This window comes from Dryobates pubescens, chromosome Z, assembly GCF_014839835.1.
Source record: "Dryobates pubescens isolate bDryPub1 chromosome Z, bDryPub1.pri, whole genome shotgun sequence".
NCBI classification, from domain to species: domain Eukaryota; kingdom Metazoa; phylum Chordata; class Aves; order Piciformes; family Picidae; genus Dryobates; species Dryobates pubescens.
Genome location: NC_071657.1, coordinates 120086538 through 120108177, shown reverse-complemented (window position 1 = coordinate 120108177; position 21640 = coordinate 120086538). Strand labels below are relative to the sequence as shown.

The window sequence follows — 21640 nt, the reverse complement described above, 5'->3', positions numbered from 1 at the left end:
AGCTCGCGTTTTATAGGTAGCGGTCGAAGAACCTTGCCGATGATTGGTTGACGGCTGGGAGGTGGAGGAAAGGGGCCTGTCGCCGCCTGTCGCCTGGACTCGCCCTAAGGAGGAACAGACGGGGCCATGTCGGCAGCGGACGGTGCCCGGGAGAACATCAGGGAGGGCTCAGGTGGCTCGGCGGGTGGCGGTGGTGGCCTTCTCAACCGCTTTGTGCAGTTGCCGGCCAGGCCGCGCTCGGCGGGTGAGTGGCGGCCGGTTCTGAGAAGAGGTGGGAGGGGGTGGCCCCATGCCCAAGACTCCCGGGGTGTCGGGAACCGGGACACCCCTGTCCTGGCGTTCTTGAGGGGACGGACGCCCCGCGGTTGGAGGGATTGCTCCCAGACCCGCGATTCTGGAAAATTTCTAGAGGGGCGCTGGGGTGCCCCATGGACTCGGGAAGGGAGACTCACCGTCTCCCCAGGGCCCGCAGGTGGGGTGTGAGGTGGGCTGCGATGTGACCCCGGGATATGTGGGGTCACAGGTGCGGATGGAGACAGTTACTCCTTTCCAAACTATCTTAGGGAGTTGAAGGGAACCGACAGTCTTGGGAGTGGAAGGGGGATCACCCGCAGTGGAAGCTGAGCGCCATTCTCGTCTCAGCGACACTGTGACCCTGGTGACACACCCTCCCCTTCTCCAATCCCAGCATACACGGTTTTTGGGGTGGGGGTTCCACAGTCCTGGGAGGGATGATCCTGGGATGGGGGAGGTTCATTTACCAGAGGGTCCTTGAAAGAGACGTCAGCCCATTTTTGTGCCCTGGGAAGGGTGATTCTTCCTCTTTTCCACCTTCCTCTTAGCAACGTCTGTATGTGTGTGTGGGGGTTGCCCCGTAGCCTCTGGATGTGCGGGCCACCCCACTCCAAAACCCCCAGGCTGTTAGTGGAGGGAACTCACAGAGTTAACTCACAACTTCAGGATTGGGGATTTCCCTCCCATCCCAATAGTTCTGCAATTCTGGGAGGGGCACTCAGGGTTGTGTGATGGAGAATTCCCAGTTGGTTTGGTGTATCCCTTGCTCCTTATCCCCATAGCATGGCCTGCCCTCGAGAGCCACATGGTGCTGGGGTGCTGTCACCCAGGATGCTGGTACTCTAGGCATCCTTTTCTACTCTGGCACCACCAGTCATAGCCCTCAGTGGGGGATGTGAAGGAACAACTGGGAACAGGCTATCAGAGGAGGGTTTTATTTCCATCCCTATGAAACCTGTCATAATCTGATTGTGTAAGGCATGGATCTGGAAAGCAGGGATCTGGGAGAACCACAGAATCGTTCTGGTTAGGAAAGACCATTAAGATTATCAAGTCCACCCGTTAACCCAGCATTATCAGATCACCACTAAACCATGTTCCTCAGCACCACATCTCCATAGCTTTACAACTTCTCCAGGGATGGAGAGTCCATCACTACCTTAGACAGCCTGTTCTAGGTTTTCACAACCCTTTGGGGGAAGAAATTGTTCCTCATGTCCAACCTAAGTCTCCCCTGGCGCAACTTGAGGCCTGAAAGGCAAGGATCTGGATGTGGAAGGGCAGGATGCCTTCAAGCCTCATGCAAGACTGCTGTGGAGCTGCTGAATGGCTCCACAGTTTCTATTTTTGGGCAAATTCTCAAACATGTTTCCTTCCTTCTGTGATAAGGGCCTGCTGTGGTACTGTGGAAGCTGATTATCTTCATGCTCCTGAATTTTAACCCTGGCCTTGAGCAACCTCATAGCACATCCTCTTAATATGCTTCTAACACTCCTGCTTTTGGCTCTCCACCTGCAGAGGGACAGATGTCCCCCCAGTTCTGGGGAGCAAACTACATTCACTCAGCTCTGCCTTAGCACTTAATTGCAGCCTTAACAAACCCAAAGCTGGTCACTGATACTGTTGAAAACTACCTGATGGAAGACTACCTTTTGAGTTAATTGCTGGAATTTTCTCCCCATTTGACACCTGTTAATGTCCTATTTATAGAGCTCCACCAGCAGCTCTTACATAACTATTGGGATAGAGAGGAATAATTTCCCCCCCTCCTTCTGTTTTCTCCAGCCAGGTTTATCTTCTTACCTCCTAGTTCCCTTTCTGCATTCCCAGGAGGCAGTCCTTTCTTTTTCCCACCACTGAATGCCCTGGACTCTTTCCATAAATCATTAATCCTGGTTTTATAACTAATTACTTTCATGAAAGCACACAAAGAATTTGTAGCACACTTTGGCACTGGATCTGTTTACCACCAGTGACCAGCAAGTGGAGGGAGGTCCTCCCCTCTACTCTGCCCTACTGAGGCCACGGCTGGAGTCCTAGGTCCAGTTCTGGATTCCCCAGTTCAAGAGAGACAAGGAACTGCTGCATGCAGCAGAGGTTCCGAAGATGCTAAGGGTCCTGCAGCATCTCTGTGAGGAAGAAAAGCTGAGAACCCTGGGGCTGTTGAGCCTGGAGAAGAGCAGCCTGAGAGGGGATCTGATTAATGCTCAGCAAGAGCTAAAGGGTGGAGAGCAAGAGGATGTGGCCAGGCTTGTCAGCAGTGCTCAGTGACAGGAAAAGGGGCAGTGGGCACAAACCGGCACCTGGGAGATTACATCAAGGGAAACTTACAGGCTTTGAGTGTGATGGGACCCTGAAGCAGGCTGCCCAGAGAGCTGGATCCCCGGATGCTGTGATTCTGTTCAGCCTGCTGCAGGTGCCCCTGCTTTATCGAGGAGGGAGGGGGGAGGTGGACTGGATGATCTCCAGAGGTCTTTCCCAACCCCAACCTGCTGTTTTGCTCCTGCTAAGCCATGTAGCATTTGAAGCAGATCTGAGCTATCTCTTGGTTCCACACAAGAGCACACACACTGATTTAGGTGCTGCTTTTGTCACATTCTCCTTTTCCACATGCTTGTGGAAAAGACTTTGAGCTTCTGACACCTTTTTGTTCACTTTGGAGAATTAAATTTGCAAGAATAAGTGATTCCAAGAGGTTAGCAGGCAGCTAGTGAGAGCAGATGGCAGGGCTGTGCTGCTCTGTTTGCTTTCTGAAGCAGAGTATTTCTATTGAGGGTTTCTCAACAGGGACTTTTCTCAAGCAGCATCCACAAAAGGGTCTCATTGATGACTTAATAGCTCAAAAAAACCCCACAGTTTCTTTGTGTATTTGCTGTCTTGTGATGGGCAAAGACTCTTCAAACATCTGAAATGGAATAAGGGAAAGGAAAGGGCTATTTTTAGGTGTTTGTAAGCTTTAGATGGATCAAAAATGTCAAATATAGGTGGTGTGTGGTTTGTTCCTCTCCTTGTTGGAAACCTTTGAGTCCACATTTAAATCTTTTCAGTGTTTTCACAAGGGTTTAAGTGGGTAGAAACAATCTGGAGACCTAAATATATCTTTGCTTCTTGCATGCTCAGCTCTTGTCTTGAGCTATAATTTTCCCCATGTCCCACTCACAGCAGAGGTTTTTTTGTGTGTGTGGTGAAGTTCAGAGCTTCTCATCTGTATTTAAAACAACTATAACAGAAACTTCAAATACCCTGAAGCCCTTTGTGTCACATCAGGAAGCAAGCCTGAAAGAGAATCAGATCCCAGGTGGCATTTGCAAGGGTATTACTGGCAGAGATGGGATCATCCTGCTCTATGCCATGCTGGTGGTGCTGAGTCTAGCTGTGATCATCACAAGTCAAGAAACACGTGGACAGTCTGGAGAGGGCCCAAAGAAGGGCTGGAGAGGAGAGGATGAAAGAATCACAGAGTGGTGGGGGGTGGAAGGGACCTCTAGAGATCATTGAGTCCAGCCTCCTGCCAAAGCAGGACCACCTAGGGCAGTACTTGAAGAAGGGGAGGCTCAGGGAGACCTCATCATGGTTTTCTGGATGCAAAAAGGATGGAGGGTCTTTTTCCATCAGACTGTGATCTTCAGTCCTACTAATCCCAAGGATTCATAAGGAGGTACATGGAAAAGACAAGAGGAAATGGGTACAAGTTGCTCCAGGAAAGGTTTCATCTTGATCTAGGGAAGACTTTTTATGTTGAGAAAATCATGCACTGGGAAAACCTCTCCAGGGTCCCTTGTCAGTGGAGGGTTTCAGGATGCAGCTGGACAAGGTGCAATAATCTCATGTTGTTTCCCCTTCCCACAAGAAGTTGGACCAGATGATTAGAGATAGTAGAAGGCATTTAGAGATATGATTAGAGATATTAGAAGGAATTTCTTCACTGTGAGGGTAAAGCACTGGAACAAATTGCCCAGAGAAGTTGTGGAGACTACAGCCCTGGAAGTGTTCAAGACCAGGCTGGATGGGGCCTTGAGCAACCTAGCTCTAGCAGGAGGTGTCCCTGCCTCTCTGGAACTCGATGATCCTTAAGATCCCTTCCAACTCAAATTGTTCTGTGATCTCTTGGGGTCCCTCCCAGTCTGGGCTGCTTTCTGATTCTCATTTTCCAGAATTCCTTCCTTTGTTTTCTTTCCACATGAGAAAACCCAACCACCCAACAAGGGAGCGTTGCATTTCAGTAGAGCAGAAGCACCACAGTCTACAAGATAGGAATTTCTGGAGCAAATGGTTCCTCTTTTGCCCTGATCTCAGTTCTTTAGACTTCAAATATTTGAAAGACTCGTGACTGGTGACCTGCAGGTTGTGTTTGGCATCCTTGCCTGGATCTTCTGGCCTCTCCCAGCTGCTTTTGGCCCTGAGCAGAGACGTCATTCAGATGTTGCGGATCCTCATGTAGCTCCTTTCTCTCTTGGGTGTTTTCTGGGCAGCCTGCCATGGAAAAGAGATGCATGATCTGAAGAGCCTGAATGCAACTGGATGAAGGAATGGGTTTTAAGCCTTGCTCTTGGCAACCTGTTCACATTCTGCTTACCCAAATGTTTGTAAGGGACTCCAATTACATGAGTTACAAACTTATTTTGTCTGGCTGGTATGAAAAAGATGGAGCTTTGAAGACTGGAGTCAAAGTCAATACTGATTTGTCCTGTTACCTCTCCCAAGAGCTGGCAGGGCTTTGAAAACTCAATAATTTCAAAACTCAATTATCTCATGGTCACTGGATCCCAGACAGCCTCCAACCACCACATCTCCCCCCAGCCCTTAAAAAGAAGGTCAAGCAAAGCCTTACCCCTGGTAGGCTCACACAGCAGCTGGGATAAGAAGCTGTCCTCCATACACTCTAAGAACCTTCTAGACTGCCTCCTCTCTGCAGTGTTAAGTTCCTAGCAGATACCTGGCAGGTTACAGTCTCCCATAAGAACAAGGTCTGGTGATCCTGAGACAGCCTCTAGCTGCCTATAAAATAATTCATCAACCTCTTCATCCTGGTTGGGTGGTCTATAACAGACTCCAACCAGGATGGCAGCCTTGTTGGCCTTCCCTCTAATTCTCACCCACAAGCACTCAACCTGATCATCCTTTGGCTTCAGCCCTTGACATAAATGTTCCTAAAAAGTCTTGCAGAAATCAGAAGGGGAGAGATTGAAACCTGCTTCTGGGGAAATAATACCAATGCCATCTTTAAAAAGCCTTAAGGAGCAGTAAAGATGATGTGTGCTCACACCTTAGCTCATGAGGGTCAACAAGAGCAAGGTACTGTACATGGATCTGGGTAACCCTTGGTATCAACACAGGGTAGGAGATGGAGGGCTGCAGGGCAGCCCTGTGGAGAAGGACTTGGGGGTGCTAGTGGGTGAAATGCTGCACATGGGCCAGCACTGTGTGCTCCCAGCCCACAGCCAACCTGTGCTGGGCTGATCCCCAGCAGTGTGGGCAGCTGGTGGAGGGAGGGGATTCTGCCCCTCTGCTGTGCTCTGCTGAGACCCCACCTGCAGTGCTGGGGCCAGCTCTGGAGCCCTCAGCACAAGAGAGACATGGACCTGTTGGAGCAGGGTCAGAGGAGGCCACAGCAATGGTGGGAGGGCTGGAAGCCCTCTGCTGTGAGGCCAGGCTGAGAGAGCTGAGATTGTTCAGCCTGGAGAAAAGAAGGCTCCAGGGAGACCTTCTGGTGGCCTTTCAGGATTTAAAGGGGGTGAGAAGAAAGCTGAGGACAGATTGATCCTGTTGTGAGAGGAAAAGGGGTGATGTTTTGAAACTAAAAGAGGAAGATCTAGACTGGAGAGAAGGAAGATGTTCTTCACTGCAGGACACTGGAATTGGTTGCCCAGGAAGGTTGTGGTTGCCCACTCTCTGCAAGTGTTCCAAGCCAGGTTGATGAGGCTTTGAGCAACCTGGTCTAGTGGATGATGTCCCTGCCCATGGCAGGGGGGTTGGAAGTAGATGATCTTTAAGGTTCCTTCTAAGCCAAACCATTCTATGACTTTGTGACCCCAGTGGCTCTCAAGGGCAGTTGCTGGGGTCACTGTTCTGGGAGGTGTTTGATGCTACACCTGGATATCATGGACTACTTTGTGTCGTGTGTGACTCAAGAGCATAAAATCATAGAATCATTTTGGTTGGAAAATACCTTTAAGATCATTAAGTTCAACTGTTCACCCAACACTGCCAGGTCACCACTAAATCATATCCCTCAGCACCACATCTACATAGCTTTTAAATCCCTTCAGAGATGGAGACTCCACCACTGCTCTGGGCAGCCTGGTCTTACAGGGAAGAAATTGTTCCTCATATCCAACCCAAACCTCCCCAGCACAACTTGAGGCTGTTTCCTCTTGTCCTGTCACTTGTTCCTTGGGAGAAGAGACCAACCCCCAGCCTCCTTTCAGGGAGTTGCAGACAGCCAGGTCTCCCCTCAGCCTCCTTTTCTCCCGGCTGAAACAACCCCAGTACCCTCAGCCTCTCCTATAGGATAATAGAAATGGAGAATCAGAGAAACAGAGAACTGTAGAAATAGAGAATCCCAGAATCAGGAGTTTCTTACTGGCTCATGGATTTACTTCATAGATTCAGAGAATAGTTTGGGTTGGAAGGGACCTTAAAGAGCATCTAGTTCCAACCCCCTGCCATGGGCAGGGACATCATCCACGCCTTCCACTTAGACCAGAATGCTCAAAGCCTCATCCAAGCTGGCCTTGAACACTTCAAAGGAGGGGGCATGCACAGCCTCTCTGGACATCCTGTTCCAGTGTCTCAGCACCCTCACTGTAAAGGATCTCTTGCTAATTTAATGTCTTCTGGCAGCATGTTCATGGCAAGAAAAGGAATGGTTTCAGGTGGGCTCTCAAACCAGCTTCATATTCAACTCCTGAATTGCTCTTCTGTGGAATTAATTCATCTAATTTGACCATTTTTCCTCCTGTTTAACAAAAAGAAAGGCCATCTGGGCTGGCTTACCAACTCCCTAGCAGGTGCTCCCCTCTTGATGAAGCTCACCAGTAAGATCATGACTGGTTTTATTTTTTCCCTTGCAATCATGAAAGGCTGGGGAAAAGGAAGCAAAGAACCCACCTCTGTTCTTCAGAACTTGTCTTTGAAGCACCTCTCACCTTACCTTTGTGCTGCCTGTCATTCACTGCAAACAGCTGATGCTTGGTAGTTGAATTTTCTTCTTCTGTGTCTTCATCACAGAGCTGTTGAAGAAGAGCAGAGAAGTCTGAGAGACTTGAGTGGAGCTGTTGATCTATGCTGTGGGTCTGGGCATGCTGGTACCATTTTATCTGCTCTATAACTTCAAGTATCCTCTGATTCTGAGGGACTTGTGTGTTGTTTTTTGTTCTTCAGGCCCTCAGTAATCTTCTGTAGCTATCAAAGGACCAGAGGAAGAATTTAATAAACTTTTAAGCTTATGTCAGTCAGAAAAGGAACAGCCTTTGTGGACCAGCAGGTGCAGTTCAGCTCTGTCCTTCCCATAAGATGGACGTTTTGAATGGTAGTTTTGATGGGCACCCTTCGAGATGCTTTCTCCTCCAAAATAAAGAGATTTGTCTCCTTTTTCTTTTTTTTTGCACAAACATCTCTGAGGCAGCAATGTGCCCTTGTGGCCAAGAAGGCAAATGGTCTCCTGGGCTGTGAGAAGAAGAGGGAGGCTAGCAGGTTGAGAGAGGCTCTCCTCCCCCTCTACTTTCCCTTAATGAGGCCAGACCTGGAGGAGCTCGGTTCAATTCTGAGTTCCCCGGTTAAAGAGAGACAGGAAACTACTGGAGAGAGTCCAGTGGAGGCTATGAAGAAGCTGAAGAAACTGGAACTGAGGAAAGGCTGAGAGCCCTGGGGCTGTTGAGCCTGGAGAAGAGCAGCCTGAGAGGGGATCTGATCAATGCTCAGCAAGAGCTAAAGGAGGGGGGCAAGAGGATAGAGCCAGACTTGTCACTGGTGCCCAGTGACAGAAGAGGCAATGGACACAAACTGGAACCCAGGAAGTTCCCTCTGAACATGAGGAGAAAATTCTTTGGATTCTTTGGTGTGAGGGTGGTGGAGTGCTGGAGCAGACTGCTCAGAGAGAGCTTCCAACCCCACCTGGCCATTGTGGTCCTGGGCAAGCTTCTGTGGGTGACCCTCCTTTAGCAGAGGGGTTGTTCTGGGTGATCTCCAAAGGTCCCTTCCAACCCCCACCATGCTGGGATTCTGTTTTCTTCTTCTTGCCCCAGCCCTGTTTTCTATTCAGTTTTTGGTGAGGTAGAATACAAATGTCTTGTACATTGGTTGCTGTGCTGGGTCACATGAGGAGAATCAGCAGCAGATATTCATGCCACCTCTTTGGTTACTCTGCAGTTCTAGTAACACCTCTTGCAGGAGATGTGTTCTATGAGGTATCCACCTTAACAAAGTCAGTCTGGGCCAACTGAGCAGCTCCCTCTGAAGTGACTCAGTCACCAGGGAAGGATGAATTTAACAGGGTGCTAGCAGGTCAGTGCAGAGTCAGCAGGGGAGATTCTATCAGGTAGCCCAGTCCTAAAGTAGGACTTAATTATGGCCCTTTCACAATGTTCCAACTTCATTTTCTTTGTGGAGCAGGTGCAGGGAGGAGATTCTGCCCCTCTGCTCTGCTGAGACCCCACCTGCAGTGCTCTGGAGTGCTCAGCACAGCAGAGACATGGATCTGTTGGAGCAGGGCCTGAGGAGGCCACAGTAATAATGGGAGGGCTGGAAGCCCTCTGCTGTGAGGCCCGGCTGAGAGAGTTGGGGTTGTTCATGCGGGAGAAGAGAAGGCTCCAGGGAGACCTTCTGGGGGCATTGCAGGACTTCAAGGAGCCAAGAGGAAAGCTGGGGACAGACATTGTAGCAGGGCCTGTTGTGACAGGACAGGAGGTGATGGTTTGAAACAGAAAGGGGGAAATTTAGACTGGAGAGAAGGAAGGTGGTGAGACCTTGACCCAGGTTGCCCAGAGAGGTGGTAGATGCCCCCATCCCTGGAACCATTGCAGGTCAGGTTGTCTGGGGCTCTGAGCGACCTGCTCCGATTGCAGATGTTTCTGCTGACTGCAGAGGGGTTGGACCAGATGACCTTGAAAGATCCCTTCCAACCCAATTGGTTCTGTGATTCAATGACCTCTCTCCCACCAGTCTGCCTTGGCTCCCTACAGCGTGCTGCTATTTTCCGTGCCCAGCATCACCGAGTTCATAGTGGAGCATGGAGATGGTACCTTGCTGTGCCTCACTTGCTGTTGGGTGCTTCTTTAGTAGTCTGGGATAGGTCCACCTCTTGGGCAGGTGGGCTTTGCTAATGAGTGGAAGAAGTTAGCAAACCCATGGGTGTTTCCATCTTCCTGCACCTTCTGAAGCTTGCAATAGGCTTGCTGTGGGTCACTGGCAACTGGAACAAAACCAGATCCAAAGCTTGCCTGAAGAATGTCAGGAGGAGATGTGAATCATCTCCTAACACATAATGAAATGGAAATGCAGCTTTTTATTGGAGGTGCAACTCCTAGAGTTTGTCTGCTGAAGGAACTCATCTGAATGAACTCTTCAACAGGTTCAGCTTTTACAGGTCTCTTCTTCAGAAGGATAGACCTTGGGGAATCTTTCTCTAAGGCTTTCTTCTGAAATGACTGAACATCACTTCAAGTCTGAATAGAAGAGTTTGGTGACAACTGAGTTTGACATGGTCCAGTCCATTAGTACATGGTCATAGGTGACTCGGAAGGTGCAGTAGATCATTTTCTTTCCCTCTTCTGTGGGTAGATATCACAGAATCATAGAATGGTTTGGGTTGGAAGGGACCTTTAAAGGTCATTTAGTTGAACCACCAAGATAGCACAGAATCATCATGGTTGTAAAAGACCTCCAAGTTCATCAGGTCCAACCATTATCTAATTATACCAGGTCCACCATTCCACCATATCACTGAGCACCATGTCTAGATGGCTTTTAACTGCATCCAGGGGTGGGGATTCAACCACTTCCCTGGGCAGCCTGCTCCAGTTTTTAAGAGCCCTCTTCTCTGAGCCTCTGTGGGCATGATACAGTCCATTGAAATGAAGGTGTTAGTGAAGAGCAGAGATTAAAATCAGCAGGCTGGAAGTGTGGAGCTCTTCAGGAATCCTCTGCTGATGGTTTCTTGGGTTAGCTCTTTAGTTCCAACTGGCTTGTCTTGAGGCAGGAATGGTTACAAATTGAAATGACACGTCACAGTCTCCTAAACTGGATCCTGCTTCTGAAGATGAAGCTTAGAGGTACTCTCACCAAAACAATGTTCTGCTACATAGACAAAATTATTTTTGGACCCTTCCAGGTGTAGTCAGCTTGAAATGTTCTAAAGGCATCCACAATCAGCTCCTTTTTGCATGGACCTCAGCAAATCATCTCTTCCTTTCATGTTTCTCGTCAATTACATGGTCCTGTGTCTCACTGGAGAACATCCACCTCTGGCACTGCACTTGGCTCTTGCTCTGCATCAAATCTGAGCAAGCTCAGAATCACTTCTTGGGCACCTCTGACCAACAAGAGCATTGCTGTTTAGAAGATCAGTCTTGTCTGTTCCATTTGAGGTTTGAGCTTGGATTGTCCTCCTTGCTTCTAGGGAAGAGGGTGGGTAGGCAGAGAGCTTACTCTTGGGAAGGGCTGCTTCTGCCAGTTGTCAAGCTGAAGCTGTTGCATCTCAGATGGGTTCCATGCTGTGCTCCCTCCCAGTGCAAATGCCTCTATCTATGATGAGTTCTTCCTTGCTGTACCAGACCTGCCTGGGTGCATGTTTAGGAAGGCATGGGATGTCCAAGGTGGAAAGAGTCTTCTTGAGATACAAGGTGCCAGGAGGAAAACAGAATCATAAAACCACAGAACCATTTTGGTTGGAAAAGAGCTTTTAAGATCACTGAGTCCAACCATTAACTCAGCACTGTCAGGTCACTGCTAAACCGTGCCCTCACCACTGCATCTGCAAGGCTTTGAGAGCCCTCCAGAGCCAAGGACTCCACCACAATCCTTTGCAGCCTGTTCCAGGCCTTGGCAAACCTTTGGGTTAAAAAACTGTTCCTAATGTCCAACCTAATCCTCCCCTGGTGCAACTTGAGGCCATTTCTCCTTGTCCTGTCACTTGTTCCTTGGGAGAAGAGACCAAGCCCCACCTGATTCAAGCCTCCTTTCAGGGAGTTGGAGAGAGCCAGAAGGTCTCCCTTCAGCCTCCTCTTCTCCAGACTAAGCAACCCCACTTCCCTCAGCTGTTCTTCACCAGACCTGTTCTCCAGACCCTTCACCAGCTTCATTGCCCTTCTCTGCATATGCTCCAGCCCCTCAATGTCCTTTCTTGGAGTGAGGGGCCCAAAACTGACCCCAGTACTCAAGGTGTGACCTCACCAGTGCACAGTACAGGGGAATAATCCCTGCCCTGGTCCTGCTGGCCACACTCCTGCTGATGCAAGCCAAGATGCTGGTGGTCTTCTTGGCTGCCTGGGCACACTCAATGGCTCATATTCAGCCACTGTTGACCAGCTCTCCCAGGCCCTTTTCCACCAGGCAGTTTTCCTCCACTTTCCCCAGCCTGAGGCCTTCTTGGGGTTGTTGTGAGCCAAGCGCAGACATGCTTCCCTAGGGCTAAACACCAGCAGCTCTCACTGGAGGAGCACCACAGCACATGTAGTCCCAACCCTTTGACACAAGCTCCTCAGCTGCCACTTAACTGAGGTACTTTTACCTTCTCCTTTTGCTGTAGGCCACAGATCTCCACCAGCAAGAAGTGGCCATCGTTGTGTGGCAGATAATGCCAACCTGTATGTGTTTGGAGGCTACAATCCTGACTACGATGAGTCTGGTGGGCCAGAGAATGAAGACTACCCGCTTTTCAGAGAACTCTGGAGGTACAACTTTGCTACAGGCACCTGGCATCAAATGGGCACTGAAGGCTACATGCCCAGGGAGCTAGCCTCCATGTCACGTACGTATGGAAATTCCCTCCCCATGTGCCTCCTCCTGCAGCAGTGTGCCTGGTGGAATCCAAAACTGGGCAAGAACTGGGAAATCTGCATCCTCTTCCCAGCTCTTCTGCAAGCAGCCTTGAGTTTGGGTTGGGTTTGTGTTTTTCTTTCCCTTTTTTGCTTAGGTTGAGGCAGAGGGGAAAGAAAAATGTCAAGTGCAAGAGACGGTCTTCAGGTCTTTAGCTTGATGGCTGTAGGGCACCTGCTCTTAGAGCAGCTCAGTGCAATCAGACAGCTCAAAGCATCCCAAAATAGCGCTCTCTGTTCAGGAGCCATTTTTCAAAGCAGGCCTGTGGTTGCCATGGTTTTTAGCTTGAATTCTTGTAGTGTGCGTCAGAGAATAGATTCATGGAATGGTTTGGGTTGGAAGGGACCTTAAAGATCATCTAGTTCCATGCCCCTCTGCCCTGGGCAGGAACACCTTCCACTAGCCCACATTGCTCAAGGCCTCATCCAGCCTGGCCTTGAACACTGGAGGTGCGATTCCCAAGCCATAAACACGTGGTGTGAGCTGTAGGGTGTTTGAATAACACTGAGTTCTCTCTGCCTGTTGGCTTCTTCTGCACCTCTCAGCAGCAAGCTGTCTGTGCTCTGTCTCTTCCCTCCTAGTTGTGTTGCATGGGAACAACCTCCTAGTCTTCGGGGGCACCGGGATCCCTTTTGGGGAGAGCAATGGCAATGACGTCCACGTCTGCAACGTCAAGTACAAGAGGTGGGCTCTGCTCAGCTGCAGGGGGAAGAAACCCAACCGCATCTACGGCCAGGTATGGAACACAGGCACTTGGCCCTTCTCCAGGCGCTTGAGGCACGTGCCGGGTGGCAGAGAGAAGAGGACAGACCATGGAGGATCACAGAATCGTTAGGCTTGGAAGAGACCTCAAGGATCATTCAGTTCTAACCCTGCTGCCATGGGCAGGGACTCCTCACACTAGATCAGGTTGCTCAGAGCCACATCCAGCCTGGCCTTACAAACCTCCAGGGATGAGGCTTCCCCCACCTCCCTGCCAACCTGTGCCAGTGTCTCACCACCCTCATGGGGAAGAATTTCTTCCTAACATCCAATCTGAATCTACACATTTCTCTTTTTTTTTTTTGTTCCATTCCCCCTAGTCCTATCACTCCCTGACACCCTAAACAGTCCCTCCCCAGCTTTCTTGTAGGCCTCCTTCAAATACTGGAAGGCCACAATAAGGTCTTCTCAGAGCCTTCTCTTCTCCAGACTGAACAGCCCCAACTCTCTCAGTCTGTCTCCATAGAAGAGATCTGGAGAAGGGAGGGCTCCTGGGAGACCTTATAGCAGCCTCCCTGTCCAAGAAGGAGACCTACAAGACCCCAGTGGTGAGACACTGGAACAGGCTGACCAGGGAGGTTGTGGATGCCTCCCTCCTGGAGGTGTTGAAGGCCACGTTGGATGAGGCTTTGAGCAACCTGGTCTGTTGGAAGATTTCTCTGTCTATGGCAGGGAGGCTAGAACTAGATGATCTTTAGGATCCCTTCCAACCCAAACCATTGTATGATTCTATGACTTGATGATGTTAAAGGTCTTTTCCAACCCAAACGATTCTATGATCCTTTCTGTCTTCATACCTCTTCCTGACACATCATCTTCCAAGTTGTAAGCAGAACCTTGCAAGCAGTGTCTTGGTTTGGGAGGGCAGGAACTTTCTCTCTTGCAGACACTGATGCCACACATCCTTTCCAGCTGGTTTCTCTCTGTTACCTCCTAGGCCATGGCCATCATCAATGGTTGTCTCTACGTCTTTGGAGGAACAACTGGTTACATTTACAGCACCGACCTACACAAGCTGGACCTCAACACCAGAGAGTGGATCCAGCTGAAACCCAACAACATGTCCTGTGACATGCCAGAGGAGAGGTGAGAAGCTGGGCAGTCCCAGAGAGCTTTTGCACTGGCGAGTCACCACCTTTCCTAGGATTGAGAAGCTGAGAGAACACACATAGGACACTGTTAGAGCAGTGGTTTTGGCTGTGAAGCATACCCAGCTGGTGCTCCACCAGTCTGGCACACAAGGGGATGTAGGAGTGGGATGTGAGGCCTTTGCCAGGACATTCATCTGGACTGCATTGTGCCAGAACAGCTGGCGGCTTGCTCTGGTCAGTGTTGAGGTGAGGTCCTGATTGATGGCAAGGTGTGGAGAAAGGAAGGCTGGTAGATCACCCAGGGATCATCTTAGTGAGAGGAAGGGTTTGAAGGCCATCATCATGCTCCACTGTATGTATCTCACTGGGGCCTCCCAACAGGACAAGAAGAAACAACCTCAAGTTGCCCCAGGGGAAGTTTAGGTTGGACATGAGGAACAATTTCATCCCCTTGAGGGTTGTCAAGGCCTGGGCTAGGTTGCCTAGGGCAGTGGTGGTGTCTGCATCCCTGGAGGTTTTCAGAGCTGTGCAGATGTGCTGACGGACATGGTTTAGTGGTGACCTGGGAGTGCTGGGTTAATGGTTGGACTTGATGATATTAAAGGTCTCTTCCAACCAAAACAATTCTGTGATTCTACTGAAGTTGTGTGGTGCTCTGCTCTCAGAAAATGCCTTGCAAGGTTCCAGAGTGCTGCTTAGGTTGCTCATGAAAGCCTCCACATCTTCTGAGAGCTCCCGGCCTGGGGGACTGATGCCACACAGCCAGGCTTGGGCTGTCATTGTAAGCCATGGGAATTGGATAGTGTTTTCCAAAAGAGTTGTGTTGATGCTCCCTTGAACCAATTTCTTGTGCTGCTAAATGTCCTTCTTGGCACTTTCAGGTACAGACATGAAATTGCTCATGATGGTCAACGGATTTATATCTTGGGAGGTGGAACTTCCTGGACAGCTTATTCCTTAGATAAGGTGAAGTGATCTGAAACCTTGAGTGCTTGCTTGGGCAGGGGGTTTTCTGCAGTGAGGCATAACCAGCATGGTCTCTTCATCTGGCCTGGAGAGCTTAGTAGAGAAATAGACAACTAGAAGCAAAGTGTTCTCCTCTTTCTGTGAAACCTGGGGTTGCCACAAACACATCCTGTTGACTTAAAGATGATGATGAATCTGCTACACAGTGACCAGTGATCTGTTGGAGAGGACTTTGGATCTGTTGGAGAGGGTCCAGAGGAGGCCACAAAGATGGTCAGAGGGCTGGAGGACCACTCCTTCGAGGACAGGCTGAGGAACTTGGGTCTGTTCAGCCTGGAGAAGAGAAGGCTCTGTGTGTTGCATTTGTGCCAAACCAGGAAAGTCCCAAAGATGCATCAAGTCCCTTGATGCTAAATTCAGATGTCCATATGGTTACCCTATTCTTCTCCCTTAACCCTGCACTTCAATTTCTTGTGAGGAGAGAAAAGTGGATTCATTTCAAACACCAAAATGATAAATGAGGAGACTTTAAATAGAGCTCTGCTTCCAAAGAAAGTTGAAACTGCAGCAGTTACCATGATTTTTTAGCACCATGAGTTGGGTGTTTCTCAGTACTTTGGAGAACTGGAGGGTGTGTCAGTGATTGTTAAAAGCAATATTGGCTTCTTCTTCAGCTGTGCAGCTGAAAGGGCAAAACCTGAGGTGAAAGTTTAGTAATCTCCAGGGAAGCGATTGCCTTGAGCACTGAGTTCAATTTGAGCCCCTCACTCTGAGAAGGACATTGAGGGGCTGGAACTTGTCCAGAGGAGGGCAGCAAAGCTGGTGAAGGGTCTGGAGAATAGGTCTGGTAAGGAACAGCTGAGGGAAGTGGGGTTGCTTAGTCTGGAGAAGAGGAGGCTGATTGGAGAGCTTCTGGCTCTTTCCATCTCCCTGAAAGGAGGTTGGAGCCAGGTGGGGAGTTGGTCTAATCTCCCAAGGAACAATTGACAGGATATGAGGAAATGGCCTCAAGTTACCCCAGGGGAGGTTTAGGTTGGACATTAGAAGAAACTTCTTCCCTAAAAGGGTTCTGAAACACTGGGACAAGGTCCCCAGGGCTGTGGTTGAATCTCTGTCTCTGGAGTGGTTTAAAAATGGCAGAGTTGTTGTGCTGAAGGACATAGCTTAGGACCAGACTTGGTAGATAGCGTTGGAGTGGATGATCTTAAAGATCTTTTCCAGCATAAATGATTCTGTGATTGTAAGCTCATACACTCTGAAGGTGGTGTCATACTTGCTTAGTCACTGGCTGAGAGGAGCTATTTTTGTTTTCAGACTCCATGGATAAAGGTTGTTTTTTCTCTTGGCTCCCTTGGTCAGAGCCTGTAACTGTGTCATGGTGGTAATGGCAGAAGCAGGAGGAATTAATGGCTCCTCTTTCTCCCTTCAGATCCATGCCTACAACCTGGAAACCAACACCTGGGAGGAAATTGCTACAAAACCTCATGAAAAAGTTGGTGAGTCTGGAATTCCCTCTCTCTTCCCTTCTCAACCAGAGGGTGGCCAAATGCTTGAAGATGGCACTTTCCTGCCAAGCTGAGTCATAACCAGCAGAAGGCTCTGTGGAAACCTTACAGTGGCCTTCCAGTATCTGAAGGGGGCTATACAGGAGAGCTGGGAAGGGACTTTTCACAAGTGCTTCAAATGTTAGGACAAGATGGGATGGATTGAAGCTTGAGAATTGTAGATGTAGACTGGAGATTAGGAAGAAATTCTTTACAGGAAGATGGTGAGACACTGGCACAGGTTGCCCAGGGAGGCTGTGGATGCCCCCTCCCTGGAGGTATTCAGAGCCAGGCTGGATGAGGCCTTGAGCAGCCTGGTCTAGTGAAAAGTGTGTTTGCTCATGGCAGTGGGGTTGGAACTAGATGATCTTTAAGGTCCCTTCCAACCCAAACCACTCTATGAACCTATGAGCCTTGTTGTACCATGCATGACTTGATACTGGCATCTGGGTCTGCTCGTTCAGAGCCTTCACAGCAAGGTCTAACCCATCTGAAACATGTTTAGCAGTCTGGCTTCTCACACTCCTTAGGTGGGAAAGGCAAGAGTGGCTGCTTCTCCTCCCAGGAGAAGATAGATTGCATCTTGGTGAGGCTCTGGAACAGGTTGCCCAGAGAGGTGGATGCTCCCTCCTTGGAAGTGTTCAGGGCCAGTTTAGATGAGGTCTTGAGCAACCAAGCCTAGCTGAGAGGCTTCCCTGCCCATGGCAGGGAGGTTGGAGTAGATGTTAAGCCACTCTCTGACTCTATGATCTCTGCTCCCTCTGAAGGATCTGGTTAGCAGCAGGGGTTTTCCTGAAACCTTGTAGGTCCTTGGCTGCTGGTTTTCACTAAAGGTGAGAGGTGGAGTCTGTGGGGAATGAGGTTCCAGCACGTTTCTTCCTTTCGTGGAGTCAAACCTGAGGCTGGATGGTTGCTAAGTCAGAAGCCTCTTAGAAGTGAAACGAGTGACTCCTGTCCTTGATGATACGTTGAGATACAACCACCAATTGCCCAAGCACTTCAAAGCAACTCCAGTTGATAACTTGTTGTTCCTTCTCCTCAGGCTTCCCAGCAGCCAGAAGATGCCACAGCTGCGTCCAGATCAAAAATGGTAAGATCTGCCTCCTGAAAACAGGTGTGGCCCACACAACCTAGCAGTGCCAAGCCCATCCTTCTAGCCTGAGACCAGCTGGCCTTCCACACCTCTGAGAGAACTGCAGGGCACACGTGTCTTCTGGAGAAGGATTTTGTTCCCTTTAGCAGGCCTTAAGCTGCCCAGTTGGCACCACTCTGGGGGGGGGGCCGGGATTCTGCTGTGGGCAAATGAAGAAGGGAGTGCACAGGACTGTTCCTTGCTGGAATTCTGCAGGATTTAGGTCACACACAAACCTCCTTTGCAATTGTGGCCACTTCAGTGTTAGATACCATGAGTTCTAACCATAACTGTCCATGACAGACTGCAACTTCTGTGAGTCTCTGAGTGTCCTCCACAAGTATGACCCCTGTGCTGTGACCAATTTGGGAGGTGCTGAGAGCTTGTGTTGAGGTGCATTGAGGTGCCTGTGTTGATCCTGAAGCTGTCCTGCAGAGGTGATTGTTGACTCCAGTCACTGCTGGTCCCATAAGCACTGTTGTTTCTTCTCTTGCAGATGTCTTTGTTTGTGGAGGCTATAACGGAGAAGTGATTCTGGGAGACATTTGGAAGCTAAGCCTCCAAACCTTCCAGTGGGTCAAGCTCCCAGCTCTCATGCCAGAACCAGCCTATTTCCACTGTGCTGCTGTCACACCAGTAAGTGACTCATTTCTTTCCTATCTAGCTGAAGCTCAAACCCTTTGTCCAAGCACTCTGACATTTGTGTGGGCTGTAAATAGAACTGAACCTACCTTACCAAGCAGGTCCTCCTACTGGAGGCAGCATCTTTAGAGGGGAGACTAAGGGCTAGCATGAGGTCACTGCATTGTCTCCTTTTATTCTTGCTGCTGTGGAGAGTGGCGACACTCAGGATGTTCTGCTCTCTGAAAGCAACAAAGCTAAGTTTAGCTTTTAAACTGCATCATCTCTCCAAGGAGTGACTCCATGAGTGATGAGCAGTTCCTCTTTGGAAAGCACTTCTCATGGGAAGGTTGCTAGTGCTGGAGCTTCTTACCATAGCTGGAAGCTGTGGTTGATGAGCAGCAAGCATCAAGAAAAGCATTTCTCTGTGGCTTCAACCTCCTTCACCTGATGGTGGCCTTAGGGCAGCATGTGAGGGCTCAGATGATGTGGTTTGAAGAGCAGGTGTCACCAGGTAATCATCAGACCAGGCTGGATGAGGCTTTGAGCAACCTGTTCTAGTGGAAGCTGTCCCTGCTCATGGCAGGGGGTTGGAACCAGATGACCTTTAAGGTCCCTTCCAACCCAAACCATTCTAGGATTTTAGAGGTTGTTATGAATTCAGCTCTTTCTGGGAAACCTTAGACTTGATAAAGGTGTTTCCCAAGCAGCTCAGGGCTTGCTGGCAGTGCCTGGACAGCAGAAATGCCACCCCCCTTTTTTTCCTCAATCCTGTATATAAAAAAAAATAAATAAATGACAAACGAAGCCAGCAGCTGAGCTTGTCATAGAATCCTAGAATTGTTTTGGTTGGAAAAGATCTCTGAGCTCATTGAGCCCCAGCCGTTGTCTCACCTCTCTTCCTTCGTGTCATTCCTGGAGCTGGGCTTGCTGAGCCAGCAGAGCAGATGTTTTTGTATGGTGTGGGGGGTTACTGTTAAAAAAAGACCTTATTGGAGCTGAAGCCTAAGTGTGGTTATAGATTAGCTTAGCAACACATTGCCCCCTCCTGGAATTGATTTTTTTGGGGTAGAATTCACCTAAAATACAAAGCAAAGCACTCTGAGCTGTGGCTGTGAGCTTTAGGGTGTCTTTCCCCTGGCTACGAGAGGAGCTGAGGGTGACCGACTTTGTAACACATGTAGCAGGACCTAAAGGTGTGTGAGATGGATCTCACTGTGACGAACCAGCTGGGAAGCTGCAGAGTCCAATGCAGCTTTTCCTGCGGAGCTGTAGTTGCTCCTCAGCAGTGCCTGCTGGGGCAGTTTGGGCTGTACTCCCTCCTAGCTCCCCTCTCCCACTTTGTCCCCACCTAGGCTGGCTGCATGTATGTTCACGGAGGGGTGGTCAACATCCACGAAAACAAACGGACTGGCTCGCTCTTCAAAATGTGGCTGGTGGTCCCCAGCCTACTGGAACTGTCGTGGGAGAAGCTTCTGGAGTATTTCCCTCACCTAGCAACCCTCTCCAGATCTCAGCTTTTGCACCTTGGACTGACGCAGGGACTGGTGGAGCGACTAAAATGAGCCCGTCTTCAGCTCGCCGCTTCTGTCCGAGACGTGCTGCATTCACGAAGCCCCCTTCCTGCCCCCCTGCCCTTATTTATGGATACCAGAGCTGGTCCTGCTAAGGAAGATCACAGGAGATGGAGGAGCCTGCTCCACGCCTTACTCAGCAAATACATCGATGCCTTTCTAGGAGTTTTTGATTTCAGTTGTTCGGGAGAAGTTCCACGTTGCACTCTCGGCTCTGGAAACGCCCCCGTCACTCAGCACCACGCCGGGGGGCCTCACCCAGCGAAGTGTCGGCAGCACCCTGCTCGTGCCCCGACGGGGGGTGGTGGGGAGCTTCCCGAATGGCCAAGCCCGTGCTTCCACGCCATCTTCGACTCCGTGTCTTCGCGAGCTGTACCTAACAGAGGGCGGTGCAGACCAACAACCAACCTCTCCTGCTCCTCTTAAATGACACCCAGCCTGCTAACTCCCAGCTGAGCTCTCCCTCTCTAAAAATCCAGCACCTCCTTTTGCTTTGAAGGCTTTGCATGTGTTCCATGGGCATGTTCCCACCTCTTTGAGCTTCACAAGACAGCTGGAACATCGTTGGGGGGGAGGGGAGGGGGTGGGCAAGGAGCCAAGCTTTGCCTGCTCAGCTTCTCCTGGTGCCCAGTGTTCAGAGGTTTGAAACATCCCCTTGTCTGTGCTCCTTCACCTTTTCATATTGAAAGGTTTGCTTGGAAGACTGGTTAGAAGTTGCCCACTTTAATGGACTACTGTGTAGTTTACTGAGGGTGGCTGTGGGGAGGGAAGAAGTTTTGCTGACTCTTTTCTTAACCCTTTCTGCTCATCTGAGCTAACAGAAAAAAAAGCAAAAAAATAACCACACAAAAAACCAACCCTCAGCCTGTAGCTTTCAGAGCTGTCTCTTAACCTGCAGCTTCTCCTGCCCAGCTCAAGTCCTGCTTGCCACCAGCTGACTTCTAGCATGACCCTGGAAAGCTTTTTGGGTTGTTTGTGCATTTCCTGCCTTGTTTGTTTCTTTGTTTCTTCATTTCCCCCCCCACTTTGTTTCTTGTATGTTTCCATCCTCCCTTCCTTGGTTGGTTGGTTCCTTCCTTGCCTGTTTCCTTCTACCCCTTGGCCTTTTTTCCCTTACCTTTCCTCCTGGGCATTAAAGGATGTTACTGGTGCCTGTGGTTTTCACCTGGATCCTTGGAAGCCTCATGGAGCACTCAACCCAGGAAGCACAGAAAAAAGGGGAGAGGGAGCAGTGAGGGAGAAGAGGAAGGGATCTCTGATCTTCCTGTGCTTCAGATACTGTGAAATCTCCTCTAGAGACCATGGCTAAGTGGCCACCAAACTCTGAGCAGCTGCTCTGGGCTGGCATCAGGTTCATGCAAAACCCTTTTTAGTTGAAGACCATTTTTAAAGTGCCTTTTGTTTGGTTGGTGGTTTGGTGGTGTTTTTCGTTTGTTTGGTTTTGCTTTTAAATCAGCTTTTCCTAGAACCTTCCAGCAGCAAAGGTGAGGCTTAGACACCAGGGTTTTAATTATTTTTAAATGATTGCATTTCTGTTGAAATAAAATAGAGCATTGTCCTTGTGTCCTTCAGCTGAACAGTACTGGCTGGTCACAGAGAATGGGGGGGGAGGTGGGAAGG

At 49.6% G+C, this 21640-nt stretch overlaps 1 protein-coding gene across 1 annotated transcript; it reads left to right on the top strand.

The window, feature by feature from the left end:
• The first annotated feature begins 98 nt into the window (after window positions 1-98).
• Window positions 99-20217, top strand: KLHDC10 (kelch domain containing 10). The gene is made up of 9 exons (XM_009900223.2): window positions 99-244; window positions 12041-12262; window positions 12912-13066; window positions 14030-14178; window positions 15065-15149; window positions 16579-16645; window positions 17736-17783; window positions 18322-18461; window positions 19802-20217. Exons 1-9 carry the CDS (start codon window positions 127-129, stop codon window positions 20009-20011), a joined length of 1194 nt encoding a protein of 397 aa, XP_009898525.1. The 5' UTR covers window positions 99-126; the 3' UTR covers window positions 20012-20217.
• Window positions 20218-21640: the final 1423 nt, after the last annotated feature.